General features: G+C 39.9%; 1 protein-coding gene across 2 annotated transcripts in view; it reads left to right on the top strand.

Moving 5' to 3' along the window:
* The window catches only part of cntn3a.1 (contactin 3a, tandem duplicate 1), a 108,298-nt gene that overhangs the window by 36,920 nt on the left and 49,042 nt on the right, over nucleotides 1-22,336 (top strand). For both annotated transcript variants that reach the window (XM_049581070.1, XM_049581072.1), the window contains exons 5-9: nucleotides 3,430-3,525; nucleotides 16,795-16,998; nucleotides 18,518-18,620; nucleotides 18,936-19,120; nucleotides 21,896-22,035. In XM_049581070.1, the coding sequence (XP_049437027.1) occupies nucleotides 3,430-3,525; nucleotides 16,795-16,998; nucleotides 18,518-18,620; nucleotides 18,936-19,120; nucleotides 21,896-22,035 (728 nt within the window). The remainder of the gene's footprint in view (nucleotides 1-3,429; nucleotides 3,526-16,794; nucleotides 16,999-18,517; nucleotides 18,621-18,935; nucleotides 19,121-21,895; nucleotides 22,036-22,336) is intronic.

Genomic DNA, 22,336 nt, shown 5'->3' with positions numbered 1-22,336 from the left:
GTGAAGAGCGGATAAGAGGAGTTGTTGCATAGTAATTCTGCAGTTTAATCAGAGACGACAGTTACATCAGTGAATGAAGTCTGTTCTTTTTACAAAGCTGAGAACCTTCGTCACCCGTGCAGCTGGTCGACTGACAATAAATTAAAAGTCTGCTATATTCAAGATTCTCAAAAAAATATAGTACACTAATGCATGTGTAAGAAGAAGTTGTTCCAATTCAAAACATATGTCATCCAAGCAAACTTACAGACAAAAAAATGTATGTATGTATGTACTATATGTTATATATGCTCTTAATATTTGATTTAAAAATGTCATTGTTTCACTTTAATTATTTCATTGCCTTATGCCTATTAATAGTAATAATAATAATCATAAGCAGAGTTACATTGTTGGAAAACCTTAAATCAGGGAGCAGACTCCTGAAGCCAGTAGACATTTTCTCAGGAACCATCAACATATTTTATACACACAAAATCCTTGTGACAGTGGACCAAACATTTTTCTGCAGCAACTGTGAAACGACAGATAACACACTGTAGATAGTGAATTATTGCTTATCAGCATTCAGATGACACCACTGTGCAGAATATTAACTCAAACCAAAGGATTCAGCTGCTGGTGCTGCGACTGTCTGACTCAGCAGCCGGTGGCCCTGCCACAGCAGCTATAGTTTAATATGTTACCAGGTAGCTTGTTTGCCTGCTCGCTAAGCCAGAAGAGTATGTGGAGACAGTCGAGAAAAAAAGCGAGCAACTCATAAAAAGACTCCCTCATTTTTAGACACACTGGCGGCATGGCTTTAGGGATGGCTCTGTCAGCTAGTTGTTCCACCACTGAGTGGACTGTTCTGAAATTTTGCACAGACAGTCATGGTCCCCAGAGGATGAAACCCTTTAAGTGGTGATCCCATGTCTTTTTCTCCAGCACCAGTGGCACATTGGTGGCATTTTAGGTACTGAGTGAAATGTCTCAACAACTACAGTATAGGCCTTTTTCACAGCAGAAATTTTGACATGCCATAGTAGGAAAACACTGATTTAAATTATAAAATTAATGATGGCCGATTTCCATTTAGGTGCTCCACCGCTAACTGGAGCTCATGCGATAAAATTGTAGGTGCCAGTAACCAAAAACTGAATTTGTATGGCATGTATTAATGTATGAATTTAGTCATATTAAATTGACAGTATAATTGATGACTGTATGCATACTGAAATGACCAGAAAAGACTTGTGTTTGTAGGTTAGCATGCTATACCCACATTTGTTTCTTATTCCAACATGACTTAGCCACAGGGTCAGGGCCTCACAACTTAGTAACACATAGGACTACAGATGTATTGTGCTGGCAAGATGGAAAAAATAATAGAGTTGCCAAAACCGGAATGTATCCAGCCAGTGTGCAACCAGTTAGCACCGTGACAATGACCATGGTAAACATTATTCCTGCTAAACATTAGCATTTTCACATTGCCATTGTGAGCATGTTAACATGCTGATGTTAGCATTGATCACAAAGCACTTTAAGTGCAGCATCACAGAGTTGCTCGTGTGGCTGTAGACCTCTGTCTTGTCTTAAATGTTTGTTTCTATCTATTTCAACAAAGCAGATGAAACAAGATCAGAATTATATGTTTTGATTAGCCAGCTGAAAGATGATATTTATCTCTGTTGCTCTGAGTTTCCAATGCCAATTGCAAGAAATGGCTTTTGCCAACTATTGGATGTCGTGGCAGGCTCAAAGCTTTAGGTTTAATTCAGTTTGAAGACTTACTGTGGTTTCTATTTTTCACAGTGGTTACCCTACTGATGTTAAATTACAGTGGAAACAGGCAACTATTTAACTTTTCCGTTATAAGCATTTACAATTGATATTATAATTGGTGCTGCTGTTGCAAAGACAACTGGATCATTTCTCATTTTCAGAACCTAGCTACTACCACAGTTTCCACACTTACTTTGGTTGTTCCACCGTTGCCATGTACGCCACTGGGGATATTAACTGCACAGTGCTGATACTCTTTGATAACTTGGGATAGCTAGCGATACCTACTGAAAAAAACAAAGGTGCTATTCTCTGTCTGTTTTGGTTGCACAATGGTTGATGGACTCTCTTTGTGCTGTAAATCAAGCCTTCATTTTCACAGGAGATTGTACCCTGTTGCAGACAGAATTGCATAGTGGCTTCTAGGGACCCAATCTAAAAGCTGATAGTTTCATTATTCTATCTCCATTGCACTGTGCAATCAGCATTTACTTCATAATGATAAGTTAAAGTAAAAAAATGTATCTGTTTCCACTTTAAGAAGTGAAGTAAAGCATGACATTACATGAACATCATCAGAGGTCTGAAAATGATTGCTTTTATTAACATTTCTGGTATAAGCGGCACAAAAAGGATAAATTAATACATTTCTCACATTCACTAAGGAGCTTTATCACATCTAGAGGGATCCACAGTGTAGACGGCTTGCTGGTCCAGAGGGACCCTAATGGTGCCCAATCTGTTCATGCACAAAGAGGCTTCGTGCAATTGTTACCCACGGATCAGCCATAGATGTAGAATTGGCCACTGAAGCATTCACACAATCTGTCCGCATCAAATATGAAAATAACTTAATGATCTCCTCATTAATTTGTGAAGTCATACAGAAGCTTTCCGCTAAATCAGTTGTGAACCAAAAGAAAGCTGCTTTCAATTGTGATAATGCAGTACCGTTCCGCTGGATGCAATTTTCCATTACTCGCGAGGTCTGCAAAGATCACGTACTGTATTTATTATGCAGCGGCTCATCCTGCTGTGCTTGTACACAGGAGGTGTCAGTTTTGCATTCTCTCTCCCTGGTTTTGAATTCAGTCTTGATTATGTCATTATATGGCAGCCGCATATGGCTGCACTGCCTGCGATATCTCCAAGAGCCACAGCAGGCAAGAAAAGGCAAAGTGTTCAAGGATTGCTGTCTCTATTTGCTTTCTCTCAGCAGGTTGTCAACAAGTAATCGGTCTCCATACAAATGATGTTTCAGTCTTAGTCATTTAATTGTTACTGGTCTGTGTGCAGTGGATGAAACACAGAAAGTGATAACAATGCGCAGTTCCAATTAAATTCACTCATGTGTGACTTATACTTGAGGAATTGCTTTCTGCTCCAGTCAGAAATGTTTAGGTCTTTACAGCCCTTTGTCTGCATTTATGCAAACATAGCATGTTTCATGACTATATGCAAAAGTTCTGCATCGTATGGCACTGTTGAACTCTGGTCTGCAGCTGTGTTCTAACCAGATAGGAAATTATTGAGCAGCCACAGATATGACTTGGAGTGCATTTTTATCTCCGTAAACAACTGGACATGCCCTGTTTGCGTATGGCTTTTGCGAGGAATGAATTTATGATTTTTGCTTTATTGCTTTTGTACTGTGCTTAACAGACTTGGAGAACTTCAAGACCCAGAGAAGAAGTCCAGTAAGGGTTCGTGAAGGTCAAGGAGTGGTCCTACTGTGTGGCCCACCACCCCACTCTGGAGGTAAGACTATTCTGATGTTCTCTATCATGTGATTTTTATTTGAATCACTATCTTACGCAATTAGTCATATGTGCTGCTCTTCCACTAAAACTATCAGTATCAGTAAAGACTCATCTCGTGTTTATCTGGGCAAAGAGGAAGTCACGTTTGTGCTCGCCCCGTCAGATCTCTTGGCTGTTTGTTTGTGTTGTTGAGGTCAGTGGAGTGAGTCATTTTTACTTTGGGACACTCGGGCCTGTCAGCCTGATTTTCAATGGGGGCGAGGAAAAACTTTGGCATGCAGACTGGAGAGGTTGTCTGTAGCTGGGGCCAAGCCAAGCTGAGTAATAGAGCCTCTCTCTGAAGGTGCTTTGTTTGCTTCACATCAGCCCTTTGCATCCATGACATTATCATTGGGAGTTAGCATCCCGTGCTATTAACTCCTACACAGGGGTCTGGAGATTGGATTTTAGTTTCTCCAGCGAGCAAGGCTGAACCTAATTCTCCACTGGAGAATCTGGATGTACTGTAACACAGTGCACACAGCAGGAGTGGAGAGGAGCTTTCAGACATTATTGCTGAAGATAAGTTTTATACTGATAGGGTTTTTACTGTAGGTGTTTTTCTCACAGACAGTTTTCTTTGAAAAAGTATTGACTCATCCATTTTGTGGTGATCTCTTAAGGTATGTTATAAGGATATACTGGTATTTCCAGTTGAGCCAGAGCATAAAATGTTTTGTGTCAAAAAGCTGTGGTTACTTTTAGTATTTTTTTTATCTTGTAATATTATTCTACCACCATGATTTAATGTTATTGTGTATCATCTGGTTGTATGGTAACATGACAATTTAAATATCTCATTTAATGCTTTTTTTTCATTGTTTAAGTCATTTTGCATACATTACACACATCATGATCACAGACTGTATAAAATAATGACGGTAGCCGACGTGACATCACCCATTGGTTTGTGGACTCTTACTATGGCATTTTGTCCGTTGTCATCTTGGATGTTTGGAGCCAGAAGTGACCATATTGATGAAACGGTGGAGCTAACCCTCACTCTAGCTGCTGGCTAGGTTAGACTTACAGCTTAACTTACAGTTATGTTAACTTTGATAATATCAATGCTAATGCTGATTTTTGCACTGGAAAAACACACATCTGACTCCTTAGAGGGTCTTTTAATACAGCCAAACACTGACCAGACTTTTTTAGGCAAGCAAAACATAACAATTAACTTTCATGCACTTGGAATACACTAAAACAGCAATAACTACGCCTAACTCCTGTCTGGAGTTACGGCATGGTTATGCCACCTAACCAACGTTGTCACTTTGATAGCGACTTGTCAATGGACGGCCAAACTTTCACCCAAAGCAGCCACGCCCTTAATTATAAAAGCCTTAGTAATATTTAATAGGGTGAATTATATAAAAATTCACCCCCATGCAGTTGTCATGAAATTAGCTAAAGAGACCAAAACTGTTCTCTGTACCAGGCTGTAAACATGTTTATTTTGCCAGCCTCAAGTGGCCATTTGAAAAGTCACAAGAGTAGCGCCCAGAGCCCGACCTCCCATTTCCAGGCAGTTAAAGATGCAGTATGTGCACGGCCTCTAATTCCAGGGCTGGTACCTGTGGTTATTCCACAGGCTTGTTAATAACACGTTGGGCAGGAAATCCAAAGTGTGGGATCATTTTGAGAAGGTGAAGGATGAACCCAAGGTGATATGTAAACTCATCTTCATTGGTCGACTACAAACATGACGTATCCTCTGAAACATGTCAGTAGCTACATGCCCATTAGCCACTTAGCACAATCATTACTGCTTTGCCGACAGCGTCATTAACAGGCGGCTCACTCAGTGTGTGACGTGCATGTGTAGATAAAATATAGGCCTATATTAATGAAGGGTCATTAGTATGGTTCTGTATTTCTCTGTAGTGTAGCACAGTGTTAACAATGTGTCTGATACTATTCTTTCTCACACCTTCAACTCAAACCATTGTGTTGCCCCACCCCAAAATATGTTATTTAATAACTAGTCAACTAATGACCCTAAATCACTAAGGTTGACTAAGAAAATTCTTAGTCAGGGCAGCCCTAGAGGTGACGTTATATACAGATGTAGCATGTCGTAACATAATATTGACTTTTGGTTTCACACAGGACACAAACCCCAGTCTCCTTGGTCAAAGTCCTGTCTTAGTTTGACCCATCAACCCATCTTCCTCTTTCGCTCCAGTCATATCACAGGGGATAACCTGCAGTGCAAAGGTCACATGATCACAGCCTGCTGCCTCGCGATTACGTGGGTTATAAAGAGAATATAATACATTACATTTCATAGTGAATAAGAACAGCCTGCCTTAAATATACAGTGTGGCATTGAAGAGCAGCTAAAAAACTGAAAAACCTTTACTAAAGCTTCGGCTGCTGGATACTAAACACAAATTATTGCTGGTGTCATTTAGGTAAAATTTAGTCCACTTATTCACACTGTGCTGTTGGAGACCATGCTGTTCAGCTGCTGAAATGAGAAGAGGATGATGTGTTTTTGTTTTTATCACACAGTCACTTGCAAACCTAAGAGTAAGCTTACATTTGTAGTGCTTTGTTGTGTAAATGTTATAATGAGACATCTCACCTTGTGTTGACAAGAAAAGCTGGGACAATGAGCCATATGCTTACATTTGGCAGCCTCGTAGTGTAATGGCCTTTTTTTTCTTTCTTTCTTTCTTTCTTTTTTTTTTTTTTTTTTGTTAGACACATCCCCTGGTGGAAGGTGTCCAAATGCCAACACACACTCCAGCCAGCTAAAAACAAAACAGCGGCATTGTCAGGAGTGTTGGGCTGTAGTTGCAGTGTCATGACAGTGTCCAAAAATATTTTGAAAGATTTGGCAACAACAATTTAAATTCAACAGTTTATTCATTATTCGTAGGGAAACAGCACTGACTTAGTCAGAGCAGTGTCCCATATGCAAAAATTCTGTCTGGTTTCCTTCTACAGGCTTGATGCACTGTCTGGTGTGAAGGCAATCGTGCAGGCACCAGGCTAATGTTTACAATTTGGAAGAGGGAGATTGCTTCCTTTTTGTGAGTGCATTGACAGGGAGTGTGGCGCTCCCTGGACAACCTTTCGGGTTTTAGCGATGAGTGCAGAAATGAGTCGACATTGACTGACTTCTCCTTGGAAACATCGCATGTACCAAATCCTCCTGGGTAATTTGCAAACAGGCTGCAAGTACTGTTTGCAAGCCAGTCAGAAAATGGAGGAGATGCTCTGTAACCAAGCGTTAATTTATGCACTTGGAAATATATCGATGAAGTTTAATGAGTCACCTTTAAGTCACCTTTGAGTTGAGAGAATAATTTTGACTGTTTGTGTGGTTAATGAATGCTGAAGTCAGTGTAGGTTACACTGCTTTATTCCTGGCTACATACTGTACATTGTAAAGCATTTTAAATGCTGTATATAGTTGTTGCAGCGTTGCATGATCTGTTGTAGTGGGTTAAATCAGGCTAAGTGGAGCTACAGGTGTTCAGTATCCACTGCAGGTAATTGTTTCTATTCAGAGCAAGTGATTCATTGCTTAATCACATATCCCTATTGTGTGAGAACAGTCCTCATATTTTTGGCAAACTGAGGCCAGAAAATAAAAATCAAAATGTGATGATGTGCAGTAATTGTAATTTAAAGTTTGTCAAACCCGGATTTTTCCTGAAGGCAGTTGTGCAAGGACACAGAGACTACTACATGTGTAGCATTAGGGTGGCACAGGAACAAATTGTTAAATGATGAGTAATAACAATAATAATAATAATACATTTTATTTGTTGGTGCCTTTCTGAGCACCCAAGGACACCTTACAATAAAAACATACAAAAATACCAATAATACAACATTAAAAATAGAGAGTACGAAGGAAGGTATTTGAAAGATTTCATGTAAGATAGAAGAAGAAAACCAAGGGAGGTTATTAATGTTAAACCTTAGGAATTATTCAGTGCTGCTGCTCCGCTCTGGTAGGGACTAGAGGTGTTGGATGACCTTGACCAGAGGTTATAAGGCTCATTGTGTAAAAATCACACCTGCATTTTAAATCATAGAAACACATCTAATGAAGGATCTAATTTTATTCATGTTAACAGCAGGTGGGAGCTTCACCCCCGTGAGAAACATCACGCGTGTCATTTAAAAAAAACCTTCCAAACTCACCTCCTCTAATCATGCGCATTATCTCCATGTTATTTTTTTCACACACATTAAGTGTGTCGCTGTCAGCGGTGCAGCTTCTTTTTTTTTCCTGCTATGGATGATGAAATGTTTTGTTTGACCTTTTAAGTAACAGATGGTTAAACCAGCAGGGGCTTCTATATTCATTGTCATCTCTCGTCGTTACACTCTTGTGCAATGAGGGGATTTCAGGACACAATTTTATTTAAATCAGCATTAAAAATGTAACATCTCTCTTTATAAACTCATTTTTATAACATTTAGGGGAACTCCCTCGGCTTCTGATGCTGCACTTTGCTCAAGAACTCCAGCTGCTTTGTTGTGGCTGTGATCTTGCATATTTGACAACATCACATTTCACAGATGTTTACCAAGATGTATGCCACAGTGTGTTTGGGATAAAAGTGTGACTAAATCATCACAGTTTCTATATCTGGGTCTTGATGTTTTTGTCTTCAGGGAAATGTTAATAGACTTATTCAATAATTCTCTTCAATAATTCATGCTCATCTTGTCTGTCATTTGTTACCAGAACTTGCTCCTTTTTATTTTAGACCCCAAACTCCCTCCGGACCTTCCGCCAACATGACGCTGATCATTTGGGACTAGAGTCCTGGAGGGGTTGTTGTCAGTAACCAACACTGTTACATTGCACCTGGCCCATATCTGTCACATCCAGTCTCATATGAAGCCTTTACCTGCTCTAAAAAAAGGAACGATAACTGCATGCATGCTAATATAAAATCTGTAGGCCTGTTAAATGTTTGCCATCATCATTTTATTATCTAGGGGAAACACAAAGGTAGCACTTCTGATGCCACTGAGCTGCATAAACTCACATTATATTTGGAGTAAATGCTTCCTCTCATTACATGAAAATATAATCCTATGATTTCAGATTTATGTTTATACATGCTGTGTAGCAGTCTCTTTTGCTGCTTGTTCCATGACTCAGTAGTGCCCCTCTGACTTATCAGTGTTGACAAAGTACATTTTATTAAAACTGACCCTTACATACGAAAAGAGATGCATCCATTTCAAATATTGCAAACATCACTGCCTTCATACTTCCATGCGTCCTTTATGATTGCATAGATACAGCAAATAGATGGAGTCAAAAACTTCATACAACAAGAAACAAGGTGACGAGGGAGGAGGTCGATTATTGCGCCCTTAAATGGTGGCAGCATTGTAGATGGCGTTGATGTCTGCGGCCATAAATGTTATGATCCTGGCATGTGGGCAGAGAATTTTTTCCACTATATTAAAGATTTGTTCCGTTCCTCTATTGTTTGAATTTCTTCGTCATCTCGTACGGTCCTAGCTTGCTTGAAATATGCTACACTGACTCCACGATCTTCGATGGTACTGCTCGGTTTCATTCATATCTGTCAGCTTTCAGAAAACATGCACAAATATGGTTGCAATGAATGCAAAGTACAGCCAGCAGGCTCAGTATGTCTCCATCTCTATATCTAGCACTGAGTGTAAATGAGCCCTTATCTGGTATTTGTTCGATTTGTTTATTTTTCAGTATTAATTCAACAATTTTTGAGTTTTGAGTTAATCTGACTAAAATGTATAAAGCCAATTTCACCTAATTAGTTTAAGGCCAATAAACAACACTATCATTGTGCACTGAAGATATTGTGCCATGTTGGGACTAAATGGGTGGAGTTTCCCAGCATGCCTTGAGACAATGTGTTTAAGGCCTTAAGCTGAGGAAAACTGTGTTTGAATGTGTTCTATATCACGTAAATTACCCATTATACAGTGATTAATGTTCATGTATTTGACAATGGTTCTAATGGGTTACTGTTAATGTTGTGGTAAAAGACATTTTGCATTTTGAGTGAAGTGGTACAGTACACACAGTTAGTGACCTTCCGCCTGTGTGGATATTAGAGTGTCTGACACAGAGTTATGCTGAGGTGAAAGAATTCATGTCTTTGCCTAATTTTAGTAATAGAGAAACTAAAGCTCCCCACAGTATATCTTAATAGATCAATGAAGTTTTAAAAATAAGTTGTAAAATGTGTACTTAATGTTTTTATGTTTGTATGACATTGAATTAAGTGCTCAAACAACAGCTACAAAAATTATTTTAAACTGACATGAAATTCCTGTCAGATTAAGGTCATGTGATACATTTATTTTGTCTAGTGTACACAAAACTTTTATGTTACTGTATTGTAATAAACTAAAAGTTGTGAGTGCAAGCTGTTTAAAAAAAAGTTGTGTTTTTTTTCTCCCCTAAATTTTCTTTGAGGTTTTTTTTAGAAAATACAGTGAATCTATTTTTTACAGAAACTGTGTTTGAGAAAAAGCTAATTAGTGAAGTGATGTCAGGTCAGTTTTTTAACATACTGTTCAACATATTGTTAAATTAATTTTAAAAAATGGATGCCAAAGACTTTGAGGGGTTTTTTTCACAGAAGAGAGATTTTGTTCAAATACATATTCAGAACTGACCAAGAATTACACATGCATATATGACACTTGATACAAAATCGTGAAACACAAAGTTGCTCCAAATCCAATAAGCATTTTCTGCACTCACAGTGTCCACAATAATGTTATCCGGGTGAATGGTGATTAATTGCTACTCTCGGTCAAATTCATTCAAACCGGGTCAGCCTGCTTCCCTGCTGTTTTTCCTCACACCAAATACACACAGCCAGAGCGCGCTTTTGTCTGACCAACCACTAACGTGCAGCCTGCTTTTGTTTCTACCAAGAGCCCCTTCATTCCTTCTTGTTGCGATAGATCATAGCTGCTCTCTGGAGACCTTGCACAGTGCTCAGAATGATCCATTTTCTGACAATATTTTCGGCAGCTGTCATCGTACATTATGCCTATTGATGGAGATGTTGAGGATGCTGAGATGTGCTTTAGGATGAATCATCTCCAATTTTCTAACATCTTTGCTGAAAGGCTAGCCCGACCGTATCTGCTATGGTAATGATGTACCCCATTTTAGGTACATGCTCACACATTCATGCATACGCATACTGTACACCCACATACGTTACAGTCACAGTCTCTTGTCCTCATTCAGCCCCTTTCTTAAACTACAGATATGAATGGCTGTTCTGACCCTGGTCACTCTGATCCACTGAATTCTTTAAAAGAGAAATAGGGCTGCAGCTAATGATCATTCTTTTATTTATTCATCTATAGATTATTTGTCATTATTAAGGTGCAGAGTGCAAAAATTTAGAGGCATCTACTGGCAGAAATAGTTTATAATGTTCATTTCTATTTACATGTGTAAATGTTTTCATTAGTTTATAATCACCTGAATATAATAACTGTTGTGTTTTTGTTACCTTAGAATGAGCCGTTTATATCTGCATATGGAGCAGGTCCTCTTTCACAGAGTCCTCCATGTTGTTCTACAGTAGCCCAGAACAGAAAAATCAAACACTTGCTCTAGATAGGGCCCTTTGCGTCTTTGTTTACGGATTTTCGGGAATTCTCACAGGCGCACGGAGGGGATTTTAGTCCTGCAACCTCAGCACTAGATGCCACTAAATCCTGCACACTAAACCTTTAACTGCTTAGTCATTTGGGCTGTAAAATTATGAAAAATACCCTTCACGAGTTCCCTGACAGAATTATGTCATTTCACATATCTTGTTTTGTCGGCACAAATGTCCAAAACCCCCAAATATTCAGTTAATTATCGGAGAAGTCCAAGGAAATTAGACAATTTTCACATATAAGAAGTTGAAACCAGTGAATTTTGCTTTTTTTTTTTTTTTTTTTTTTTTACTAAAACAATACTTGAATAATAAATGTTTAATCAATCAAAATTGTTGATTTTATTTGTTTTTTATGTGTTGGTCAGCTAATCAAATAAATATCTTAATATTTGCAGCCCTGTGAAAACTGAAAAAGAGTATACATACATATAATGCAATATTAATACTAATAAATGTTAGGAAACTTTTTTAAAAAGGAGAAAAAAATGTCTGAACCAGTTTCATACAAGTATCAATAGGCAGCTGACTTTATCGCCAGATGTTTTTAGGTCCTAATTTAGAAGAAACCTCATCTGTCCGTGTCTGTATTCTCATAAATTAAATTAGATTTTTAAATTGGATATGATTTAGCAGAGATTTTACTGAAAACTGTCACACGTGGGCGAAGAGACTATGAAGGCTGCAAAATAACAATTAAAAAAGTGAAAAAATTTAGGCAAAAATGAGATGCATTCATGGAGACAACATACAGGTGTGACAATTACATGATACATGCTCTACTCTGTTTACAGCACTATGAATGTATTGTTGCACATCTGAAACACAGAAATTCGGCTGGCATTTGAACAGACTCTCACAGTGTTGGAAAAGTGAGAAACACGCTCTCATAAAGGGTGACGGGACATAATTCATGATCAGCGCAATACAGCCTGCCTTAGACAAGGATCTGCCTCATCTCCCCTTTAAAGGATTTCAATATCCCATGCATGATTCAGGAGGCCATTATTTCATTTTAACGATGCCTCAAAACCCTCAAGACAGCTGCAGGAAGTAGTTTGGTGCAGCCAGGATGCTCTAAAACTGTGAGACAGTTTGGAGTTGCACTTAAAGAATGACCAAAATATTGTCAAGTGTCCAAGACGAGCTGCAGCGGTGTTACTCCTCCGCTCTGTAGTGTATTTGCATTAGATGTCAGTCCGTGTCATCTTCTGCTTTGAGAGGGCCTGAATGACTGTGGTTAGTCCAGCACCTAATGCATCTGACCTCCTTTCACTAATGGAAGTGAGCCTTTTAGATTTACTCAAGGCTGAAATCACTTGTTCTCTCTTTGCGGTGCATATACCTCAAAACAGAGGCTGCTCGTTGGCCAGTAACAACACACATAGCTCGCAGGGATTTCTCCCATGTGCGTGACCTGAGCCATTTCGTAGAGTGAACTTGTTGTGTGTTATGAATACAGATAGGTAGCCCTGGTTAATGGCTGTTACTGTCTAGGGAACAGACTCGCGAGTACAAACTTTGACACAAGTTGTGCATATACTTTTCTTTGATGCAATACACACTTGTGCAAAAACCCACTCTGGATTCAGTATGTCCTTGGCCTGTCATGTTGTATTTCTCATCCCTTCTCTCAGATCATTAAGGGGGAATTGATGCTGCCTGTTCATTATACAAGGACTAAATGGAACCACAATGAAAATCTGCCACTCACTGTCAGTCATGATTGCATTATTCCATTACCGCCCATCTGCAGGAGGCTCTCAAGTCAAATACTCAAGTACAACCATTGGTACTTTCCACTTCCTATTTCCTGCTTCCTGTTTCTCACCATGAATCTTTAACTAACCAATTAGTAACCTCTTATTTGCTGTTGTTCCAGTTTGTCGTGCACTGCACCTTTGGAAGATATTGTTTCAAAAACAGACATTAAATATACATGACCTTGTCAGGATGAGAGCTGGGATATATTATTTAGTGGAGAGGGAGGATAATACAGCTGTTCTCTCCGCAGGTCGGATGGATCAAGCCAAGAAGTTATGGTTGATACACATGACAGAGGCTGGGCTGGAGTTCATGGCGGTAGAAACAGCGAGCAATAAACATTGGCAATGAAATGTAACTTCTCTTACCATGCGTCTTCAAACAGTCTATCAAAGTTATTAAAAGAAAAGTCTACTTTTTTTGGAAATACACACATTCACCTTCTTGAGGAGTGTTAATGCCCAACCACACCAAACCAACATCAGATAACGAGTGGTGATGAAGGGCGACTGTTGTGTTGCATCATGTTGCCTGTGTCTCAGCCAAAAAGTAGCACTTAATCATGCCGCAAAAAGTACAGCCAGCAGCCAACTAGCACCCATGTTCTGCGCCTGTGTGGGAGGAAATAACTTTCCATACCAGTACGTGGTGGTAGTTTGTATCCATCATTCAAAAAGGGAAACAGAAAGACCGACAGGACGGATTCAAGATGCAAACTAGCCAGTTAGCACATCACCAACACAACCCATTATTGAAAGAACAAAGCATTTTTACCATGCGCTAGTGGACAGTAACACCTAATACAACAAGTTTGTTTTGATCTCATGCCCTGTTGATGTTATCCATTGGTTCATCCATTTCTCTTCTGGTGCATTGAGCCAAAATGCCACTGAGAGTGATTACATTCACATTCACACCAACAGCCAATTTAGAGTCACCAATTAACCTAATGTGCATGGCCTTGGGCTGTGGGAGGAAGCCGGAGTACCCAGAGAAAACCCACACTGACACAGGGAGAACATGCAAACTCCACAAACCCGCCAACCCGGGTTCTAAACAGGAACCCTCTTGCCGTGAGGTGACGTTGCTAACCATGTGCCGCTGTACCGAATGTAAATTACTATTTAAACCAGTATCAATTTCAAATAACCTGTCGGAGTTTAGGGGAGTTTGCATGTTCTCCCCCGTGTCAGCATGGGTTTTCTCCAGTGCTCCGGCTTCCTCCCACAGTCCAAAGACATGCAGGTTGGGGATAGGTTAGGTGAAAGAGACAGGTCTGAGCTCTGTGAATGAAGTATTACAGTCAAGGACCTTATTTTTATTTGTTTATATTGTAATGTGTGGGTATCATTTGCTGGCAGAGGTCAGCCGGGTATTATTTTGCATCTATTAGTGGACTTTTTCTGGCAAATGGAAACTGGGCACTGGCGGCACACAGGGAAGCTGGGCACTGCTCATCTGCACACACTGTGATGACTCAGAGGTGGTTGAAAATCAGCAGTTTCCCTTCAAAAGTTGTTTATGTTGAAATAAATGTAGTTATATCTCTCACTGTATTGGTATATGGACACTGTGTGAGAAATAGATGGTTCAATCCTGTTTTATTGTTGTTGTTTTTTCAGAAGGAATAATGGAATGTCATTTTTTGTCCAAGTTTGACAGCACTAATGCTAAGCTTACCGTCTATTGGCTGTAGCTTCATATTTACTGTACAGACAAATGAGTGGTATTGATCTCCTTATCTTACTTCCAGCAACAACATAAATAAGTGTATTTCCCAAAATGTGAAGTTATTTCTTTAATGCCAGTGCACATCTGCCAAAAGGTTGTCAGCAGATGTATAAAGCTAACAGCAGAATTAGACTACATACTTTAAAGTCATATATATCTCTCTGAGGAGACTGATCTGTCTAATACACTGTGTGTTATGCAGTATGGAATCAGTGCATAGTACAGTTGTCTGTCTGTTCAGCTTAAAGCTAGACTGACTAGTCTGCTGCATATTTGCTCAAAGATTGTGGGTCAAGCGCTTGAGTTAAGTCTCAAAACTGCGTTTACTAAAGGAATGTTGTCTCTGGCTGTTAATATCACGTCCAACCCCTCTCACAAGTTATTTGAAGAATATGAGCTTTTGCCATCACGCAGAAGATTTAGAGTCCCGCAGGCTCAATTGAACAGGTTGAGGAACTCATTTATTCCTCAGTCTGTCAACCTATTAAATCAGAGTGTGGCTTCTAAGTAGTCTGGGTGGAACACTGAATGTAATAGGCAATGAGTAATATGTTGCACAGCATCCACTTTTCATAATGTCTGTTGTGATTTGTAGCATTTAGTTTTTGATTTGTTGTTTGGTTAAATGTCGTATGTGAAAGAGTCAGTGTCCTTGTACACTAGACAAGTTTCAGAATATTCTCTGACAATTAAGTGAAATCAATCAACATTTATACCTTTGAAAATGTGGCTTATTAGACAGCAGGAAACATCATTGGCACAAAACAGACAGACAGATGTGATTACACTGTGTGGTCCAAATTTCAATCTCATGTCGTGTTCTCGGGATGATCATAAGGTCAGGTTGTCCTCTACCAGTCCCACCCACGTAAAAACACCCACGCTGTACTTGTACTTGTTGAAAGAAAGCATTTTTCACATGTGCCTCACAAGTTCTCAAGATTCTACGTCCCGTCGTGATCTGCAAGGTTTGCAGTAATATGTCAAAGCCCACACATCCTCTTGCCCCCTAAAGAGCAGAAGTGAAGAACACTGAGTCAGTAGATGAGTGTCCAACTCACGTCTCAATTATTCCCTGTACTGTAGTGCCGAGTCATCGCTTAGACAAGTTTTTACCAACGGCCAAGATTGCTTTTGGGACAGGGATGCAATATGGTCCAGAGCAATCTATCCTTGTGTCAATATGTCAAAACACCATCATTCCTTTTTATAATGCTGCTGCTTGTTAGTGCAAAGCCTCTCTGACTGCACTCCATTTGGTTGATAGTACTGGGAGTCTTTCCCAGAAGTTTTTTTATTATGGATGATGAATAGCAGACTAGGTGTTACCATGCTGAATAACATGATCTGTACTACATTGGTTTTATTGGGCATTATACAGTTTCTTATGCAGGATCTGCAGCTTAAGGGTTGATTTAAGGTCCTCCGCTGCTACATGACAAGCACAAAGGGAGATGCTTGTTGTTGTTTTTTTTATGTACAACCACTGTGTCTGTGTTTTTAAATAAATTCTTATTAGGTAATAAATCCCAAGAAGAGGTATGAAAAAAGAAGGTAGATGAAAATAAAAGAAGGCATAGTTTAATGACACCATGATAACACACTTAAAGACATGTTATTTTAAGCGTTTTTTACACTGGATAAATTCACTTAATACAAATACAACTCTCCTCACATTTAGATGGAAATTCTGCCAGAACAACCATAGCACTGCGTTAAAAAAACCTGCCTGCTGTTAATATAAATATCTACCTCTCTGAAGAGTCAATCACTTGTACTCTCAGCATCATCACTCCAATATAGTGAACCTGTGAAACTTTTATCATATTAAGGGCATTTATCCAACAGTGAGTAAGAGTAATTGCTCTTCAATTATAAATTGTGTTTTTAATCATGGACGGCTGGCACTCAGTCCGATCCACTAATTGCTTTATCCCTGAAGGCATCCACTCACTCTGAAGCGATGAGACTGCTGATGAAGCCCACTTTATCTTTACATGGGTATAGATGATGTATAAATACAGTATGTGTTTTTGACCTGTGCCCCGCACGCTTGACTTTGTTCACAGAACTTACCTTCACATGGATCTTCAATGAGTACCCGTCGTTTGTCATCCAGGACACGCGGCGATTTGTGTCCCAGAAGACGGGCAACCTCTACATTGCCAAAGTGGAGCCCTCTGACGTGGGCAACTACACTTGTGTCGTTACCAACACGGTCACCAAAAGCAGCGTTCAAGGACCACCGACTCCTCTGGTGCTGCGGGTTGATGGTATGGGAGTTTTACACTACTTAATACACACAGAGTACAAAGTAGGGGAAAATGTGATGAATTGTTTTGTTTCGAAGCGACGCAGCTTGGAAATTTTGACTTAAATCAGCAAAGGTCTGGCATGTTTCAGCTGGCGACCATCGATTTTGCTGGTTTCTGGCTTGTTGTCAAAATGTTGCCAGCAAATTAAATCATCTGTGGCTCATTTATGTCTAAGACTTTTTGCTGTTGTCTGGTGAATTCACAAAAGTATTGTGCAGCTTTTGTGGTTGCTAAATTGGCACAAATAATAAATAAGACAAAAGAAACCATGTAATTCTCAAAGCACCAGCAAAGGGCAAAATGCACTCTTGCTGCACTGCAGAGCAAACAGCATCTCAGTGCTCTTGTGCAAGTTGCACATATTTAATCGGGTAATTTGCATACATTAGGTGCAAAACTGGCCTCTGAGCCTCATGGCAAAGACAGTCCAGTTCACAAAAATAAGTGCAAATAGCCACACGCAGCTACAGTGAAATTATTAGCATCTTTGGAGAGTTGCTGATAGCACATGACCAGACCGGGATATTATCTGTGAAATATTAATTCCTTGCCTGAAGTTTTGAGGAATGCCTCTGCGCCTCGTCAGTAAGGACTTGTAGCTCGCGGTCTGAAAGTTTCAGATTTATTTTTTCTCTCAGCCACGGTTCTGCCCACTGTGTTCTTGGCACAAAGGCCACATGGATAATTGCAATCATACGCAACAAAAGGGCAAATTGCACTAAGTTGCAAAACTTTATGGCCGTGTTTGTGCTGTAATGTCATGAGCACAATATCTTTTGCAAATCAGACCTTGAGATGCAGCAGGTAGTGGTTGAAAGTGATGTGCAATTCATGGCAGCTGCATTCTTCGTGAACTCACCCTAGTGTTGTGATGAAATTTGAAAGGACGGAAAGTAGACTGTGGTTCTGTTGGTTTTCTTTGAAGTTGACATACATCTGACTGACTGGTTTGAAAAAGAGAACCCTGAGAAATCTTATTTATAGAACTCATCATTGAGCAGTGATGTCCACCAAGGCCAAATGCTTCATCTCCTGATGTTTATGAAAGTGAAAAATAAATTGTGTATTTGTCACGTGATAGGGATCAGCTCCAAAATGTAATGGGTTCTTCCTTGGCCCATGCTACACCCTTCCACCAAGTTTAAGGAAAATCGGGCCAGAAGTTTTCTGTAATCGTGCTGAGAAACAAACAAATAAACAAACTGAACTGTAAACATAGCCTTCTTGAGCAGAAAAAAAGCATTGAAGTCACAATCCCAGTAGAGGTCAGAAAAATCACAATTAGATGTTTCCCCCTGAGCCACTGGACACAATACAGTGTTCAAAGAAACAGAGTTATAAATTCTTCCAGCTAACACAGTCATGACCTAAACTTTGTTTTGATCTTGTTTCTTTGTGACCTTTTCAAGCCTTGAGCTGAAAGAACTCCCTTCAGACAAACATGGCATCATTTCTCTATTTCTTTTTGCAACTCCAGGTGTGATGGGCGAATACGAGCCAAAGATCGAAGTGCAGTTCCCCGAAGTTGTCCCCGTTGCTAAGAGCTCAACTGTCAAGCTGGAATGTTTTGCACTCGGAAAGTACGTCCCACTGTGTGTTATTATACACAGTCATATCTACACCATTAGCTGTTGTATCAGTCTAAGCTGCGTGGTAATGTGTGAGGACCCTGTGAAGTGTCTTTGACAGTAGAAGATTTCACAATTTAATGACTTCATCTTGTGTTTTACAGAAGAAACACCCACCAGATTAATTAAACATCGACATGCTTTATTAGTGTTTTTCAGTGGTATCATATATGTGTGTTGGCCCGAGCTGAATCCCTAGTTGAGATGATCTGCAGGAGTATTTTTCATTTCGTGGCCTTGCTGTGTGTGTTTTTCTTGTGCTTTTAGTCCGGTGCCAACCATCAGCTGGAGGAGAGTGGATGGAGCCTCTTTTGGCAGGAAGGTGGACATAAATAAAGCCAGCGGAGTTTTAGAAATCCCTTACTTCCAGCAAGAGGATGCGGGAATATATGAATGTGTGGCTGAGAACACCAGAGGAAGAAACTCAGCTAAAGGAAAGCTGTCTTTCTATGGTGAGTGGGAGGATGGTTTCGCTGACTTTGATCCAAAACTGATCTCACTTCACACTTTTTTGTCTTGGGAACAAATAATATCTTATGCCTTCAACCTGTCAGTGCTCTTCCCAACATATCATGTACATTTATAGACTTTTACCAAATCTTCTACCTATTGATTCATAGCCTTGGAGGTTGGCTACAGCTGAGCCTGATTGAAAATCTTGCAGAATAAAAGTGTAGCTCTGCTGCGAGTCCAGCAAGAAAAGTTTAATTTGTTGTCATGCAATCTGCAGCTTTTATTAGAACCCATATATAACTGCATCATATAGTGGAATGTGGTAATAAATTAACCTATTACCAGTAGTTCATTTCTGACAAGCTCTTTATTGTGCCAGAGGCTAACACGGGGCCGTAGTGCACACAGATTTATACCACCTTTCAGGGAGAGGTGATTTTTCCCCCACCAACACTGGACTTATGGGCCATATTCTGAGAAAGCTTTTAATGGCCCTTGATGAAGGATTTTTATGGTTTCTCTCTCCATTATTTTGCAGTTTATGCATTGATGATGTCTGCCCACAAGGCCCTGTAGGGATGTGCTTGACTGAAATCATCAAATCCAGATTTTTCTTTCCTGTGAAGGAGGGAGCCTTTGATATGATAATACACAGTTTTTTGCGGCACCTGTGGGTAAGATGAAATGCTTGCAGTACCTGTAGGCAGGCTGAGGATTAAACATGGTTTACTTTAAAGAGCAGTGCCTGCTCGTAGCACGGTATAGAATCACAGCACCGGGTCTTAAAGACTTCGAGGTTTTAAAACAATGGAAAACTGTGTGATTGTGTTAAGGTCATTTTATAAACAAGGTCATATAAGTTCTCGACAACCTGTAGCTAACGCTGTCGTGGTGCTATGCTGTACGGCCTGTGCACATTTTTGTTGTGTGGAAGTCATGTTTCTCCTTGTGAGATTTAAGTCCTGTCTCATCTCAAAGCCTCACAGACTGGCCGTCCGCCAGGTGATAAAAATCTGTAATCTCATTTTAAACTCCCATAGACAGGAGCTTGTGGGACATCCATCAACTCTGTAGAAGAATGGGAGAATCAATATGGGGATGTGGTGTTTGCGACACCCAACCAATGCGGGCGCAGGAACAATAAGGGGTGGCCTCTCTTTCGATTTCCCACTTAATTGTCCTTCTGTAGTTCCAGGGGGATTTATGAAATTAGATCATGGTTTAGCAGATGACTGCGTCTGAATGGGCTCACACACGATCAGATTGACTTTGTATGGAAGCCGCTTGCATCATGTCTTCCCTTCCATTATGTTATCTCTGACGGTCTCATTTGTAATATTGCTAACAGTGTGTCATGTAGTATTTGTCTCTGTGAACTGATGTATTTCCAATTCAGCAGTGCTTGCTGGTTTCCCAAAGTGTTTATTGTGCAATTTCCTTTCATAAAAAAAGAACATAAAGTGAGCTTTTTCTTTTGGTAGCAAAATATTATCTTACTTCTCATATGGGGCTACTAAACACTTCGTCTCTGCAGGCTTTTTAAACATTACTTGAGTGAGTTGGAATTTGTTCTCACCAAGTGAAATGCACTTTAGGCAATGCACGCAGCATCGTTACCAAAGATAGGAAATACAAAGAGAAATAATCAGCAAGAAACACCTTCACTCATTTGGAAAAACAATGTTGTTGTCTGTAGGCTTCTAGACATTTCCTCTGTCATCTAACAGTTTCATGATTTTGCCTTTTTAGTTGACAGGAAAAAACAATTTCTGAGCACCAACTGTTGTGAGCAGGATACAATAATCAACTCCCCCCCAAAACTAAACGTCGATCCCCTTGTGAGCGCCACAACATCACTGATTTAAATAGATTTACACCTAACGCTCACAGCCACATCATGACCTAGCGACAGGAGAGACTGTACCCTTGGTTTTAGCCCCTGTGTGATGGTGAGTCTTTGCCCCGCTAAAAAGTCCTTGACACCGAATGTACCGTGGACACTGTTCCAGCAGTAACTGTACTCTCACATCCCTCGAGGGAGATAAGATGAAAGGCTGTTTCAATCAAGAAAAATTAATTGCATTTTTATTAATATTATTACTTTATCAAAGTAACACAGCTGGGCAAGCAGACAGACCGACTCAAATACCTCGTTCCACTTGACCCTGGCAGGGCGTCCTGTATTTATGTGGGTGATTCACAAGGACCATAAATCTTCTTACACTGTCGCCAGAGATAAGGTGCTAGTCATTTATGTGACACCAGGACCACCATCATAAATATAGAGGCATATTCTCTATGGATTTCAGATATTTCGGAAGACAAAAAGGGAATATAACCTGTGTTATTAACTGCATTGCTAGAAAAGAATTACTACCATCCCATTGTACTGTAAGCATCGCAAGAAATATAATACCAGATTGTTGTAAAAGATCTGCATAAGTGTTACTGATTGAAGCTGGTTGCACTAAATCCAATAGCTCTATATCCTTTAGCTTTTAGCCTCACAGTGAAAGGTTTCAACCAACCTATTGATTCTCCCACGTGTTAAGTTTATACAGTTGTTTTTATTTATATATTTTTCAAGTCGAGGTGAGCTTTGGGTTAATTGGAAGTGGATTTATGATTTGTGCCCTTGGATGCCTCTTTAATGAAGTAATTGCCCGCTTGGTTGGTTCATTGATTTATTCTAAAAGTGCTGCGTACTGGAAATGCTCAAGCGTTTGTGTAGCGTTTATGTGTTCATTTACAATGTGTGGTGTGTGACCTCACAGCTGCACCTCACTTGACTGAGAAGCCCCAAGACGTTCAGAAGACCATCGATGACACTCTGGTGTGGGAGTGCAAAGCCAGCGCCAAGCCCAAACCCTCGTACCGCTGGATGAAGAACGGAGAGCCTCTGGACCCCATGGAGGTAAGGGAGTTTTTTTAATGACAGAAACAACGAATGCACAACATGAATGTGAGAATGAGTTCCCTCCACCGTGCAGCACTAAACCCCAATAGCACAGCAAAAGAAAAACAAAACCCCATCAGATAATCAGTCAAGAGTGTCCACCACTCTTTCATGCTGTAACGCCAAATAATGAAAGATGTTTGGTAGAATGATCAAATATTTACTGTCTTTCCAAACCAGACTCCAGACTAATTCAATCGATCGCTGTGCAAAGCTCCGCCTCTGGCTCTCTTTCTAACTTCATTGTAGTTTAAACTGC

This window comes from Epinephelus fuscoguttatus, linkage group LG7, assembly GCF_011397635.1.
Source record: "Epinephelus fuscoguttatus linkage group LG7, E.fuscoguttatus.final_Chr_v1".
Lineage (NCBI taxonomy): Eukaryota > Metazoa > Chordata > Actinopteri > Perciformes > Serranidae > Epinephelus > Epinephelus fuscoguttatus.
Note: the sequence above shows the minus strand (reverse complement) of the source record. Positions and strands in the feature narration are given on the sequence as shown.